The following is a 16,288-nucleotide window of genomic DNA, read 5'->3' as shown; positions in this document are numbered from 1 at the left end:
CTACCTAAAATGCTCAACACCTGGAAACAGGACCGTGTCTTATGCTAGAAACTTGAACTGGGCTGGGAGAAGTGAGATTAGAAAGTCTTCATCCTTCCAAACAACTGAAATGATGAGTTTCCTCCCCTCCGTCCCTTAAGGCTCACCAGGATCTACAAAGCGGTGGTAGTCTGCTGTTATGCCATCCTGTAGTGAATATTTGACACAGCCAATCTCACAAGGGAGGAAGCGCTGCTCACAGGGAGAGGGCAGCTCTCCATGACTGTAAATGTTCAGGAAGTAGAAGATGTTCCCAAGCACAGCTGGAAGGAGAAATTTTCAGGGGTCACTAGAGGAGAGAACAAGCAAGTCTTTTTCCATCCAGTGAACATTATTATTTATACTGCAGCAGCACTTATCTGCCCCAATCGAAGATCAAGGTCCCACTATGTTAGGCCACACAACTGAGTAAAGACACAGGATAACAATTGGACGAAACATGTGGGAGGACAAGGTAACTGTTAAAAGAACACTTTTGCATAAATCAGGAGATTCTGCGGTCACAGTTCACCTCCAGGTTAATTCAGATGGTATTGTTTTGTAAATATCACAGCACAGGTTAACAAGAATGCCAGGGGCCCGGAATCCATCAACACCACCACTCATGCCTCCCTCCAATAAAGCTCTCCAACATTGTCTCTTTAAGTAGGGATGGGAAATGCCACCGATACCAGGAACTCTAAACAGCACATTAAGCTTCAACCAAATCCAGCAGGAGGCATACTGAACTAAGGATATAGTGCTTTTAAACTGTGGAGGGGCTGAAAAGAATCAAAGAGCCCTTAGAGAAAGCTCACCTCTAAAATAACAGAGCAATAATATGTGACAGGGTATGTATGATACAAACAAGAACGAATGTTCATAGACTTAGCATAGCAACAGGTCCACACTACTAAAATATTGACTTCAGTCAGTGAAAACTATACAGATAATTGTCACTGAAACAGATGAAGGGTATTCCTTCACCCCCAGCCTAGCCCATTCTCTCTTCAATAAGGTTTTACTTAGTGCTTGCACAAGTTTTATGTATCTTGGCTGGTGGCTTGACTGTTTATAGCATTTTGTAAGTGCTACTGTATATTATACTAGAGCTTCTTAGAGGCAGGGTGAAGTGCACTGTGGCAGTGCTCTGAGCGTTTCCTTTGCTGCTAGTCAGTGCCGATCTCAGTATCAGTTTTACACGGAAATGCAGATGGGAACAGATTGGCTTTTCAGGCTTCTATTTAATAAGACACCAGCCAGCCAATGTGCAAGTACAGCATTGGCTGACACAATAGCTTTCTCCCAGGCTAGGCTGTCCTGTTATCCAGTGTCTATACTGTTGTTCTGAGCTTCCACTCAGACATCTAAAAACTTCCTACCCTGTTATACTTGACATAAGCACACATGTAGCCAAAGTCTGGACTAGGCCTTGTATATCCCTAATGAAACGGAAGTTACAACAGAAATGCTTTCCTGCAACAGTTCACTTCGGTTTGTCTCCAACCATTTACAGACATTAAGAGCCTTATTCTGTCTTCAAATATGTACATGCAACTCCCATTAAGTTTAAAAGGAGGTACAGCCAGATGTTTGTGGGCAGAAACTGCCCCCTGACCATTATGAACTACATTTCTATTATGAAATCCTTTGTTACTGTAGGACAACTTATGAATAGTTATTTTAACTAAGTTAATTTTTGTCTGACATATTAAATATATTCAGATCTAAATTAAACATGAATTTCCCACTTTCCCCAGGTAAGGCCTGTAAGCCAGATGTAGCAATTCTGCTCCTTATGGAAGTCATCCAACACTACGAGATCCTTAGGATTAAGCTTCTTTAGGTTTACTCTACCCTGATCATTCTTCCAAGAAAGACTGGTGGCATCTGAAACAGAAGCGCTTCTCTGTATCTGCATGGGCAGTGGTGCAGGAACCGGAGAAATCTGATGGGGAGGCTGGAGAAAACAAAATAGAGTTAAGTACATAGTCTGCTCCTCCAGTCAGAGAAGGACCATAATATAGCTCCTTCTTTGCCCTCTATGAATGGATGGCAGCACTGCTCCTTCTAAACCCACCTGACCACAGTTTGCAGTATGGAGGCAGTTTACAGTACGCAGGCAGATTATGAGCAGGCATGTTTTCTCCTCTGACACAAAGGATATTAGTGGTGCCCACACCAATTTACCAACACACAGAAAGAACTATAACCAAGCCTCTGAATTAAAAAAAGAACATCCACAGAAGGGCATTTCATCCACGTTTAGATTTGTCACACAGAAGGAAGCTATCATCTCCCAAGCCTATAGACACATCCTAGGGGAAGGGATGAAAGTCTAACACAGTTTTCCATTTTTTCCCCCTAATTGAAAAGCCTGTAAAGAGCAGGCTAAAGACATAATTTCTTTCACATCAACTTTATTAGTCATTATTACACAATATTTCAGAAGTTAGAATTACAGGGTAAGCAGGGAAGTAATGCCAATTTATTGCTTTTCTGAAGGTATCATGCAGGATTCTCAATTTCGGGTCTTGTGTCTCCAGTACAAGTCATGAAAAGATTCTCATTACTCTTAGGGTTTTTTACCTTCTGATGCACCGCTAGGCTGGCCTCAGAGCTCTGGCCCCCAGAGCATGCTCTAATTTCAGGAACATCAGCGGCCACAGAACATTTAAACTAGCTCCCTTTAAAATGTGGAAGGAAGAGCTTCTCAAACTTCAATTATATGTAAGAGACCTACACACTTCTCCCTTACACCAATCTTCTTTTTTAAGAAAACAGTACAGAGGAACATGACAGGTTTCAGAGTAGCAGCCGTATTAGTCTGTGCCACAAGTGCTCCTTTTCTTTAGTACAGAGGAAGTCAACCTTCTCAGAACATGTAATCAACAATGTAGAAGTGAGTGCTCACTGTGTGAACAAAGGACACATTACATTATCAACTGAACCCCTCAAACTCTGAGGTGTACAAGCATGACAACATTGCTGGAGAAGCAGAATTACAAGGTAAGCAATTTTCCCTTCCTTAAAGATATTATTTAATGCACATTCCCAACACTGGAGAGGAGGTAAGTTCAAGGGATGTCCTGAAATAGTAAGTTTAACCATGAACATGACCAGAATGTATACCAGTGAAGAACTCCTCCAAAAATTGGTCAAATTCAGTAAAGACATCCCAAAAAAGAAATTATAAGCAATGGAATTGTTTGGATTCTCCTTACTTTAGGAAAGAGTTCAGTATGACTGAAGAGAGATCCCCCCCCAACCTCAGAGATAAGTGATTAGCAAAACAAAAAAAGTTCACCTAAGGGTTTCATTTTCCCCCAAGTAAAGTTGCCCAGGATCTTGAAAGTCAAGTATGCAGAGAAGGGCCTCGCCGGGATGGGGTTGCATGCGTGCGAAGGATGTAGGCAGGATGAAAGTGGAAGTTGGCTTCTTGGGCAGAAATGTTGTCAGAAGATTCTGTACCACCACTATAACTTTGTAAAACGTAATATAAAGGTAGATTAGTCATTAAAACCTGAAAGCATCCTAGGAGTAGAGATAGTACACTTCCTGGTGATGGTTATCACAAAACTTCTGTCTCCGAGTACTGAAAGGCTCAAAAGGAACTTTTCTTTAGCTTTCTCGGGATCATATTTGTTATGTGACACCAAAGATTTTTAACAGGGTGTGCCACTGGCAGGCCAGATGCCAGCTCTTATCCAGGCTGCAGGCATTAGATAAGAACTGACAATCTTGTAGCTGGAAACCAGACCAGGTCACCTGTAAGTTTTGCTCAAAATAGGTATTAGCCTTATAAGAATGTATTTAGCGTTTAAGACTCTGAAACACTTGTAAGTTGCTGCATGCATTAATCTCATTTGTAATGTCTGTATAACTTTAAAAACGTTTGCTCTGAACTTGCAAACTTGGGACTTGGCTACACGTACATTTTATAGCACTCTAACTTGCTGGCTCTAGGGTGTGAAAAATCATCCCCCAGAGCGCAGCAAGTCAGAGTGCTTTAAAGCGCTAGTGTAGCCAAGGGAGCCATGCTACCAACACTTGGAGCTAATCCCCTCGTGGAGGTGGATTATCAGGAGCACTGGGAGACCTCTCTCCCAGCGCTCCTGTGTGACCACACCTCGCACTTCAAAGCGACGCTACATGAGTGCTCCCACAACAGCGCTTTGAAGTTTCCAGTGTAGCTATGCCCTCAATCCCGGGAATCACTCCCCACCCATTCAGAAGGACTATCAAAATCAAATGGGTCATCAAGGACCATCACAATTCAAAGGACTGGTTAATGGCTCTCTCACACCTGGGAAATGCTACCTGCAAGGAAGCTCCTCCTGTTGGCATGGAAGTTGAACGAAGGAAACAAAACAGTCACAGGAAAATTTTCCATTTCTCTCCTCGCTGTTTGAACTCTGACAGGGCCAGATGCTATAATCTGAGGCAGAGATTCCCAGTGGTTACCCCTGAATCTGCCCTGAAAGACCCTTTGAATTGACAGATCACTAGAACTCTGTCACTCTTAGGATTTAAATGGTAACTCACTGGTGTGTTATTGCTTGCTTTAACCTGCAAATAACTCTCAGATTGCTTTTTCCTAGCTAACAAACCTATAGGCCATGTCTACACGAGTGAGCTTACGGCAGCACCGCTGTAAGATCACTCGTTTAGCCACTCTATGCTGACGGGATAGAGCTCTCCCATCAACATAATTAAACCACCTCCAACGAGCTGTCCACACGGTGCTTCTGTTGGTGTAACTTATGTCACTCAGAGGGGTGTTTTTTTCAAAAGTGATAGTGTAGACATAACCTTAAACAATTCATTACAGGATTGGCTATAGCGGTTGTCTCTAGTGTAAGATCTAGGGTACCAATTCACCTGAGAGTGAATGACTGGTCTCTTGGGACTGGAAGCAACCTGAACGTGGAGTGATTCTTGGTATAAGTGACCATTTATCACTAACTGCAGTTTGTCTGAGTGGCAAGACAGGCTTGAGAGTCTGGGAGACTGTCTGTGACTCCATGGTAAGACTATTATAGTGATCCAGGAGTTCACATTTAATACTGGCTTGGTGACATCTAATTCTAGAACACACCACCAGTTTGGGGCATCTCCCCTGAGGTAGGCACACTCAGTCGTGAGCCACTCCAGACAGTGTGACCTAGGGGTTTCAAAATGTCAAGCCTCAAATGAATTTGATGAAAAAAGGCTGGAGAGACATTGTCGTGTCTTTGACAAGGTCACTTGTTCATGAAAAGCAGTTTAACGATGACTTAAGGAAGTATTCAGACAGCTCTTGTGCAGAGCAAGTAAAGGGGTTTATGGGCCCATAGGTAACACACACCAGATCTCACCCATTGGCAAAGAGAAGGCCACTGAGGACAAAGTGATTCAAGCCACCTGCTTTGAGACTTGCTTGCCTACAGATTTCCACCTTGACAGGAGCCGAGTTGTCAGAGAGAATGCACCGAGGTATGGCTGGATGTGCGCCAAGTGTGCTAGACTCAGCCTGTTGATATCAGTTTAGGCCACCTGCAAGAAAGCTGAAAACCAATCCTATGTAAGTTGGTAAGACGCTAACAGGATCTTCAAAAACTTTTATCTCCTGAATGATGCCAGGACCTCTGACTCCAAGAGTAGCCAGCATATAGACACAGACACGTCCATTCCCAGAGAACAAAGGTGTCCAACATTAACTGTCTTTTCTACTATGACCAGGAGACTTGAGAGTGGTAGTTCAAGTTAAAGAACTCTTCATCTCTAGAAGATGACACTGGGAGAGTTCTGATCTATTACACCATGATCCACAGACCAATTGTGTTGAGCTACGAAGATACGACTCAGTCTTCCTCATTCCCCTTCCTGACAGATAAGCTGTAACTAGAAATGTTTTGGAGGACAGATCCCATTCCCCCACCTGCAAGACCTCCCAACACAGGAAGCATGATCCAAGTCTCTTTACCTACTGAGATAACATGTTGTAAGAGTTTCTTCAAATCATGACCACCCTTTAGAGATATCAGGTCTCTTGCACTACTTAGTGTTTTCAGAATCACTAACGCATATCAGCGTTCTAGATAACTGCTGTTCCTAGGGAAAGACACATGTCCTAGTAAGAATTCAAGGGTACAGTCTGTACGGGGAGACTTTGGCAAACCAGTAAAGTGCCTGAAACCACTATGGCTTATTGCTAAAAGCAGCCAAGTCAGCAGGCTTAGCTTAACCAAGGCAGGAGGGGAAAGGACTTTTTGGGTGCCATAGAGAGGTCAGCTTGACACCACGTCCTTCCTGATAAGAACTGTGTTGAAGTTGCTGATATATGCATCTTAGAAGAGCAGGATGTGCCCCAGGAATGTCTATTGGGGCCTCAAGGGTGCAAACGGTGGAAAAACCCACACCTGGTTAATCGATAATCAGAAGGTACCTCCCACTTGACCACTGAAACTGCTTACTTAACACGTTTGCTTTAAGGAACATGTCATTCTATTACTAATGTATAAATAAGGGGGAAAAGTTTGAGGTAGTGGGACTCTTGAGGACTGGACTCTCCCTCTGGATGCATCTTGTGTTCCCCACTAGCAGATGGGCTGCCACTGTGCCACTCGAGAGCCACACTCAGCTTTGGTAATTACTAAGGGTTGGGGGTGTTTTACTAACCTGTTGCAGACGTGTGTATAAGTGCTTGAGACGAAGTAAAGTTTAGTTTTAAGTGAAAGCACTCATGTGTTGTCCTGTTTGTGCCAGCCATCTATCGGTTGGACGGCCGTGTCTCCCCGATTTATTTCCTGACACCACCTCGCAGAGAGTAAAAATTACCAAGAGCTTTGGGTTGAAAGAACCCCGGGTAACAAGTCCACCTCATAATTGGAACCCAGTTGTGAGTTACACCAGTAAATAAGATATTGTCCATAAAGTGAAACTGCATGGAACATAAAGCAGGGTTCTGCTTGGATTGTTTTTTGTTCTGACCCATTTAAGAGAAATTTTGTGCTACCAATTTAAACTGGAAACAGATAAGCTCTTTGAGGTATGGATCTTGTCTTCTTGCATACATATAAAGAACCACAATAAAAATATACTACTTGGCAGAGCTAAGAAGAAAATCATTATGTCCTGAAATGGACAATAGTCAATAAACTATATACAGAAGTTGCACTAGTGTAAGGCTATGGCTATGCTTGCAGATGTAGAGTGCTGGGAGTTAAACCAGCCCTCAGAGACAGCAGCAGGAAAGCGCTGTCATGTATTCACACCGTCAGCTGCAAGCGCAGTGGCATGGCCACATTAGCAGCTCTTGCAACACCACAGAGAGCAGTGCATTGTGGCAGCTATCCCAGTGTGCAAGTGGCTGCAGCGTGCTTTTCAAATGGGAGGGAAGGGGGTGGAGTGCAACAGGGACTGTGTTGAGTGTATGCAGGGGGAGAGACAATGGGTTTTGGGGGGCAGAGAGTGTGTCAGCGTGCTGTCTTGCAAGTTCAGACAGCGGCAGGGGGAAACTCCGACATCAGCCCCCACCCCTCTCTCTCACACACACATGCAAGCGCCTGACTCTGCAGCAGCAGCAGCATTCCACAGTAATGGTTTGCTTTGTCCCAGGACAGATAAGCAGCCGGCTGTCAGAAACGAAGCTTTGAAAGTTATGCTTCAACCCCAAATCCAGAGTAAGGCAGACTCTGGAGGAAAAGTCCACAGTGTGGCAGAATACTGAACTGCAGGCTCTCTCCTCCATTTAAGAGTAGTTGTAGGGTGATGGTAAACTATAGGTTTACATTGTTGGTAAATTCAAGACATTTCTGGACTACTTACAAACTAATATTATAGCCATGCATATTTCTACACTAACAAAGGAAAAGGGGCAGAAGATAGGCTTCTTGTAAGTTTTTAGGGTGGCCCTGTGTGCCACAATTTTTGACCAACCCCTGCAACTGTGTTACTCCTCTTATTCAGCCCACTCCAAATTCCAGGTTTCTTCTTCTACCTTCCCATTTACCTGTTTCACTGATGCCTGGGTGGAGTTCTCTGCTCTCCATTTACGAGCCATCTCTGCATATTTCTCCTTTTCATCCTGAGTCAACAACTGTGAATAAAATTGTTATATAAGTCATTTTCTGACCATTTCCTTCTAAGAAGACAAACTTGCTCCAGAATCCAGAAAGTTCTAGGAGAATAAGTAGTCTTCGACTTAGAGTAGGTGAGATAAAGCAGCTATGGAGCTGGATTGAGCCAGTACTGGCTGATACACCATTAGGGCCAGATGGCAAGTGAATTTCTTAGTAGAAAGAGATTGTTGGGTTTTTTTTTTAATATTAAAGTGGGCACCGGGGGAGAGATTATGCACTATTAATAAAGCTGCAAGACTAAGGGCCAAAATCAGGTTAATGAACATTTTAACACACTGATCTTGTGCTACTAGCCACACCCTAGCACAGAGGTTCTCAAATTGGGGGGGGGGGAGGGGGCAGGAGGAACAGAACGTATTCGAAGGCGGGGGCTGAGAAGCCGCTCTGCCTTCAGAATTGGGAAGCTGGAAAGGCCAGGCACTCAGCTCTGAAGGCAGCACCATCGCCAGCAGCAGCAGAGGAGTAAGGGTGGCATCCACTCTGACTTCAGAGCTGGGCAGCAGTATATGTACCAGTGTGGTGGGAGCAGAGGCCTAAACAACTACAGACACAAAAAAGGGGGGCCCGATCAAATAAGTTTGAGTATTTATGCCTGAGCATAAATAAAAGAATTTTAGTAATCTAATTCACTCTTTTACTAATGCCATTTGTTAACATTTTGCCTTTTCTTCAACTTGGGCTATGAAACCAGACTGGTCGGTTTCACTTACTAGCTTTTAGGTATTGGCAAAATGTTTTGTTCCCATAGATCAAATCCAGCAAACACTGACATACATGCTTAAAATTAAGGATCAAGATTTTAATCTATTTTTAAAAAAGCAAAATTACATTTCTATATTCAGACTTGTTTTTGTTCCCCTTTAAAGAATGGCATATTTGTCCCAAATTTTAGATTTAGTAATAAGCATTTTTAAACTTTTGTTTAAAGTGTCCTTTTAAAAAAATTCTAAGTGAAATAATTTTTCATTATCCTGTACTATTTATAAATTAGAAACTTCAATATTGAAAACCTAGAAGCAAGACAAACCTCACTGATTCACCAATAACATGGAAAAAATTAAAACAGTATAAATAGTGAAGAGAATTGGATTTTAAATCCCTTTAATAGTTAAAGATGTTTCTACTTAACATATCAAAGAACTGTCTACTATTTACATCTTAATAGTGTCACATCCACATTGGACAGCTCAAACCCAGTTACCCACTCCCCGCAAGAGAGTCCCTTTAAAACTGAGTAAAGTCAGGAAACATGCAACTCGGATTAGACATAACAAACACCATGAACAGAAAAGAGAAAAAGCATTTCCTCCTGCCTTTCTCTAGCTAAAGAGGAAGACATTTCATCCCAGAGAGGATCTCTATGCAGCATGGAAAAGTGATGGAGTGTTTGTGTGGAGGTATAGAGGAGTGTGTGCCTGGGGCGGGAAGGGGGAGGAGAGAGGAAGGACTTGTAGATGGGGTGCATGCCCAGGGGTAGGTGTTGGGAGAAGGTAATGGGGGAATACACATCTGGGGCAGGGTGTGTGTGTTTGTTGGTGGGGAGGATACACGTCCAGGATTGGAGGATGCGTGTGTTGGGGGAGTATGAACACCCAGGGTTGGGTGTGTGTGTATGGGGGGGGGAATGTACGCCAAGAGTTGGATGAGTGTGTATGGGGGGAATACACGCCCAGGGTTGGGGGGAACGTGTGTATGGTAGTGATGCACGCCCAGCATTGGGTGTCTGTGAGTGTGTGTATGGGGGTGATGCACATCCATGGTTGGGGGTATGTGTGTATATGGGGGGATGCACACCCAGGGTTGGAGTGTGTAGGGGGGGGATGCACACCCAAAATTGGAGGAGGGCGTACAGAGGGGATGCATGCCCGGAATTGAGGGTACGTGTGTGTATGGGGGTGATGCACAGCTGGGGTTGGAGAGGAGGAATGTATGCCCAGAGTTGGGGGAGGGGGGTGTATGAAGGGATGCATGCCCAGAATTGGGGGGGTATAGGGGGATGTATGCCTGAGGTTGGAGGGAGTGTGCTTGGGGGGCAGGGAAGAGATGCATACCTGGGGCTGGGACAGGGTGCTGGGGGGGATGCACACCCGGGATTGGAGGGTGTGGGTTGGGGGGGCAGAGGAGAGCGTGCACACCTGGGGTTGGACGGTGGGTGGTGGTGATGGGGGCAGACGCACGCCCGGGGTGGGGTGGGGGGGGGAGATGCACATGCGAGTATGCGGGGAGTCCAGCCCTGGCCGCTCCTCCCGCGGGGGGTCCCGCCGGTCCGGCCCGGCCCGCGGGGTTAGCCGGGTTGCAGCCCACGCGCGGCTCTGCCCAGGCCCCGCTCACCGCCCAGTCGCGCGAGCAGAGCGGGATGGCGTCGGGCACGCGGGCCACCGGCAGGCCGCGCCGCTGTAGCTCGGGCAGCTTCTCGCGCACGAAGAAGTAATAGGCGTTGCGCGCGCCCTTGCGGTTCGGCATGGCGGGGGGGGGGGGGGAGGAGGAGGCGAGCCCGCCAACGAGGCCTCTGAGCTCGGGCCGGACGCCGCTGCTTCACCGCCCGCGCGTCAGCGGACTCCCCGAATCCTCTCCCTCTCAGCCCCGCCCCCCCGCTCCGCGAAGAAAGAACCAATCATATCGTTTAGCAGCCCGCGCGCGCATGGATCCGAATGAGCCACGAGGCGGCACGTGCACCTCTCTCCGATTGGCCGGTGAGAGAGGACTCCAGCGGTGCGCGCCCCGCGGGCTTCCCAGAGAGAGAGTCGAGTGCTGCACCAGCAGGGGACTCGCCTTCTCGCCGTGGGGCACGCTGGGATTTGTAGTCTCGATTTGCGGTTCCGAACCATGGGCGCAGGGCATGCTGGGAGCAGTAGTTGGCTCGCCCACACTCAGCGGGGGACGTGCCAGCAGGGGCTGCTGGTGCCCAGAGAGGACAATGTGGGGCGGGCGCGCAGGGACATGCAGTATGGGGGATAAGGAGCTTAGTTGGCCCAGGGGGATCAGGCTACCCACAACCACGCAGGTGTGTGTCTTTTGTGCTAAACCTGAGCTGCCCTCCATGATCAGCCTGCGCCTCTAGCCCCCTGTCATTGCAAAGGGAGCCAGCTACGAGCGGGGTGTCAATGATGCTGCCGTGGCGGCCTGAGGCGGTAGCTCTGAGAGGAGTCAACAGCTCCATTTGCTCAGTGGGGAGTTAACTCCTATACGGGGCAACAGGACGTTAGGCCGAGTACCAGCACAAGCGCTTTCCTAGTTGGCCTGCAGACCTCAGTTCAGTTATGAGGGTGAGGGCAACTGCATGCTGCATTAGAACCTGACAGGCCTCCTGAACTTACTGCTAGTTTAACTGAATGCTGCTCATTTGACTGTCACCGACAGGAGGCAGGACATCCGTGAGAACACAGGAGGTTCTAGGCTGCTGGTACTGGAAACAGCTCTGCTACAGGTTTCAGGGTAGCAGCTGTGTTAGTCTGTATCCGCAAAAAGAAAAGGAGTACTTGTGGCATATGCTCAAATAAATTTGTTAGTCTCTAAGGTGCCACAAGTACTCCTTTTCTTTTAGCTCTGCTGCAGACTTCTAGTGAGACCATAAGCAAGTCACACAGCCTCTCCAGATGAGATTCTGAAAGGTGCTTAATGCCTCAGTTGCCAACCTGCAAATACATATAAATACTGTGTATTAGTTATAGTTGGCCATAGGTGCTGGAACTAGGGGTGCAGGGGGTTTACAATTTGGTTCAATGGCTCTCAGCACCCCCACTATAAAAAATTGTTCCAGTGCCCCTGCAGTTGGCTGCAAGGGGGCACATTGATTATATAGGCATATTCAAAGAATCTCATTAAGAGCCAAATATGGAATTTCTGTTTGTCTCTCTCTGCCCCACACTCTTTCTCTCTCTCACACAAGCAAGAACGTAGGGATTGCACTGTACCCAGTGTATAATATTAATAGTCATGGTGGGAGTGAGACGCATGACCCTGTGAGCCCCCCAGGTGGAATTCCAATTGACTCTAGGGAGCACTCAGATAATCTCTGGGCTGTCCCGCAAAGATGACAGCTCTTTCAGAATTTTGTTATAAATGGACACAAATCAGACGTCAAGAATTATAACATTCAAAAACCAGTCGGAGAACACTTCAATCTCTCTGGTCACTCGATTACAGACCTAAAAGTCGCAATATTACAACAAAAAAACTTCAGAAACAGACTCCAGTGAGAGACTGCTGAATTGGAATTAATTTGCAAACTGGACACCTTTACATTAGGCTTGAATAAAGACTGGGAGTGGATGTGTCATTACACAAAGTAAAACTATTTCCCCATGTTTATTCTCCCCCCTCCCCTGCTACTGTTCCTCATACGTTCTTGTCAACTGCTGGAAATGGCCCATCTAGATTATCTAGATTATTACAAAAGGTTTTTTTTCTCTCCTGCTGGTAATAGCTCACCTTAACTGATCACTCTCATTATAGTGTGCATGGTAACACCCATTGTTTCATGTTCTCTGTGTATATAAAATCATCCTATTGTATTTTCCACTGCATGCATCCGATGAAGTGGGCTCTAGCCCACGAAAGCTTATGCTCAAATAGATTTGTTAGTCTCTAAGGTGCCACAAGTACTCCTGTTCTTTATACTCTTCCCTTGAAAGTCTCTGTACTCCCCCATTCACATCTTAACTCAGATTAAAATACAGAAACAATGCAATCAATATTGTTTTGATCAGTTTTCTCTCACGTTGGAAGGCAGAGTGAGCTGCTCCCACATTGTGCTACTAATTTCTTCCTCTGTCAAAAGCTTGTGCCCTCCATTTGCCAAATTAGAATGAAATCTCAGAGTCCTATTGGACTCATTGCTAATCCTAGACATGCATGTAACAACAATAAAAGACATTACCTCAACCACCTTGTCTCTCTAACAACGATAAATACTTTCTTCCACTTCCAGCTCACTAGGACGCTGTGCTTCTTTGTCTCAGTGGAGGATCTATCTAAGCACAATGATCCATTCATTCATCACCTGCAGACTGAATTATTGCAGCTTGCTATATTTTGAGGCTGAAGGTGGAGGCTACCACGTAAGGCCACATCTTTGTCCCGGTTAAGTATGCTTTGCCCTACTGCAGCCACTGGCATGGGGTGTGTGATCAGTGTGTCCTTGCCCAGTGATATGTGGCTGATTTAGAAAAGCTGGACGTGCACAATTCCATGGGGCCGGACGAGTTGCATCCGAGAGTGCTGAAGGAATTGGTGGCTGTGATTGCAGAGCCACTGGCCATTATCTTTGAAAACTCGTGGCGAACCGGGGAAGTCCCGGATGACTGGAAAAAGGCTAATGTGGTGCCAATCTTTAAAAAAGGGAAGAAGGAAGATCCTGGGAACTACAGGCCAGTCAGCCTCACCTCAGTCCCTGGAAAAATCATGGAGCAGGTCCTCAAAGAATCAATCCTGAAGCACTTGCATGAGAGGAAAGTGATCAGGAACAGCCAGCATGGATTCACCAAGGGAAGGTCATGCCTGACTAATCTAATCGCCTTTTATGATGAGATTACTGGTTCTGTGGATGAAGGGAAAGCAGTGGATGTATTGTTTCTTGACTTTAGCAAAGCTTTTGACACGGTCTCCCATAGTATTCTTGTCAGCAAGTTAAGGAAGTATGGGCTGGATGAATGCACTATAAGGTGGGTAGAAAGCTGGCTAAATTGTCGGGCTCAACGGGTAGTGATCAATGGCTCCATGTCTAGTTGGCAGCCGGTATCAAGTGGAGTGCCCCAAGGGTCGGTCCTGGGGCTGGTTTTATTCAATATCTTCATAAATGATCTGGAGGATGGTGTGGATTGCACTCTCAGCAAATTTGCAGATGATACTAAACTGGGAGGAGTGGTAGATACGCTGGAGGGGAGGGATAGGATACAGAAGGACCTAGACCAATTGGAAGATTGGGCCAAAAGGAATCTGATGAGGTTCAATAAGGATAAGTGCAGGGTCCTGCACTTAGGTCGGAAGAACCCAATGCACAGCTACAGACTAGGGACCGAATGGCTAGGCAGCAGTTCTGCGGAAAAGGACCTAGGGGTGACAGTGGACGAGAAGCTGGATATGAGTCAGCAGTGTGCCCTTGTTGCCAAGAAGGCCAATGGCATTTTGGGATGTATAAGTAGGGGCATAGCGAGCAGATCGAGGGACGTGATCGTTCCCCTCTATTCGACATTGGTGAGGCCTCATCTGGAGTACTGTGTCCAGTTTTGGGCCCCACACTTCAAGAAGGATGTGGATAAATTGGAGAGAGTCCAGCGAAGGGCAACAAAAATGATTAGGGGACTGGAACACATGAGTTATGAGGAGAGGCTGAGGGAGCTGGGATTGTTTAGCCTGCAGAAGAGAAGAATGAGGGGGGATTTGATAGCTGCTTTCAACTACCTGAAAGGGGGTTCCAAAGAGGATGGCTCTAGACTGTTCTCAATGGTAGCAGATGACAGAACGAGGAGTAATGGTCTCAAGTTGCAGTGGGGGAGGTTTAGATTGGATATTAGGAAAAACTTTTTCACTAAGAGGGTGGTGAAACACTGGAATGCGTTACCTAGGGAGGTGGTAGAATCTCCTTCCTTAGAGGTTTTTAAGGTCAGGCTTGACAAAGCCCTGGCTGGGATGATTTAACTGGGAATTGGTCCTGCTTCGAGCAGGGGGTTGGACTAGATGACCTTCTGGGGTCCCTTCCAACCCTGATATTCTATGATTCTATGATTCTATGATTTCCTTTTGGGGGCCATTTTAGATGGCACAATTTAGAGCATCCTTGAGGCCTGGCTCTGCACTTGGCATTAGGGGCTATTCTATATTGCTGTGGGCCCTTTTTAATGTATTGTTTGTTTTTATTTTATGTCAGGGACCCAGATATTTTTGTGATGAGCAGTGCTTGAGCACCTCAAAATCATTCTGTAAATTAAATTAAAACAGGCTTAATTTTGTGTCTTTTTTAACCCTTTAACTGTTGTGGAAAACTACCTGTATTCTGGTTTAGTCCCTGGTACATCAACACTAAATAGCTAGAGATGGAGTAAAGGAAAGAGACCTGTGCACAGAGCACATACTTTCATCCAACAAGGCTATGTCTTTCACAGGATTCTGCTATATTATTGTAGCGTTGTTGCTACCAGTGCATTTTTGCATGTTCATTTCACTTCCTCTCTGAGCGTATACTGTTCTTCCATGTGCAACCTTGCCTTGCCAACCTTGTTTCTAAGAGGACGACGCCTGTCAGAAATCTCATGGCAGGGAGTGCTAGCCACTCCTGGACAAACCTTCTTCCTAGGGACAAATTAAAAATAATATGATATGGATAATTAAAAAAGACACGGCTCCAGAAATGACACTCTGAAGAATGAGGGTGTTCCTAGAGAAGAATTGGAGGCAGTGTATCATCTTCAGGGTGTCTGATCATCAGACATTTTCCCCAGTGTCCTGTATAGCTGTCTGCAGGAGTTCACACCGTTTAACAACTCACTTCTTTGCCTGTTAATTTCAACTATACATAGATATGAACCTGCACTACCTGCAGTTCTTACTATACCCGCACACTTTCATAAAATTCTTTCTGCTCCTCTGTTGCAATTACACATACACCAGGGTGTTTATGTCCTGTATTGATATTCTGTGTGGCTTGAGTACAATGAAAAATAGTTTTAAAAAAATACTGCACTGGGAACAGCCATCTTATGTCCGTATGTCTGTGGAGAAAAACAACTCACAGCTGTATTGCTGATCTGCAGCTGGCGTGTTATTTAAAGTGATAATCTTAAATTCCCAGCTGAACAGCAGCAAAGAATCACTATGACTGTGGCATCTGAGAGAGAACTACAGGAAGGGTGGGATGGGGATGTTTATACAGAAAGGTAACTAGTGATTTTGAACTACCCACCAAAGAGAGTGAATTTAAAATAAAATCATATTATAAAACCTACAGTCTATTGTGCTGAGAATATAGAGGTTTTCCACTGAATATATTGAATGCTTTGTTACTGCAAATGGCATACTTGGGAAACAGATTCAGTGTATCCACAGTATCCTCTCTCCTGAGTTTGAAGAGAAATAAAACTTAACACTATTATGTCATTAGGTGCAGCCAGGCAGCCCAGGAACAAAAACGTGTACAAAGATGGTGCATG

At 45.6% G+C, this 16,288-nt stretch overlaps 1 protein-coding gene across 5 annotated transcripts in view; it reads right to left on the bottom strand.

The window, feature by feature from the left end:
- STYXL2 (serine/threonine/tyrosine interacting like 2) overlaps positions 1 to 10,910 on the bottom strand; it is a 122,356-nt gene extending 111,446 nt beyond the window's left edge. For 4 of the 5 annotated variants that reach the window (XR_012154161.2, XR_012154157.2, XM_073304722.2 and 1 more), the window contains exons 1-4: positions 10,473 to 10,784; positions 8,012 to 8,098; positions 1,876 to 1,978; positions 147 to 302 (exon numbers count right to left, since the gene is read on the bottom strand). Coding sequence is in view for 3 of the 5 variants with exons in the window: in XM_073304722.2 (XP_073160823.1) it covers positions 147 to 302; positions 1,876 to 1,978; positions 8,012 to 8,098; positions 10,473 to 10,604 (478 nt within the window). In the remaining 2 variants the exon portion in view is untranslated. Of the gene's footprint in view, positions 1 to 146; positions 303 to 1,875; positions 1,979 to 8,011; positions 8,099 to 10,472; positions 10,785 to 10,817 lie in introns of those variants that run through there. The other variant, XM_073304744.2, reaches the window with a different exon arrangement.
- Between the last annotated feature and the right edge of the window lie 5,378 nt (positions 10,911 to 16,288).

Source organism: Lepidochelys kempii, chromosome 1 (genome assembly GCF_965140285.1).
Source record: "Lepidochelys kempii isolate rLepKem1 chromosome 1, rLepKem1.hap1, whole genome shotgun sequence".
NCBI lineage: Eukaryota > Metazoa > Chordata > Testudines > Cheloniidae > Lepidochelys > Lepidochelys kempii.
This window is presented reverse-complemented; position numbering and strand designations above follow the sequence as displayed.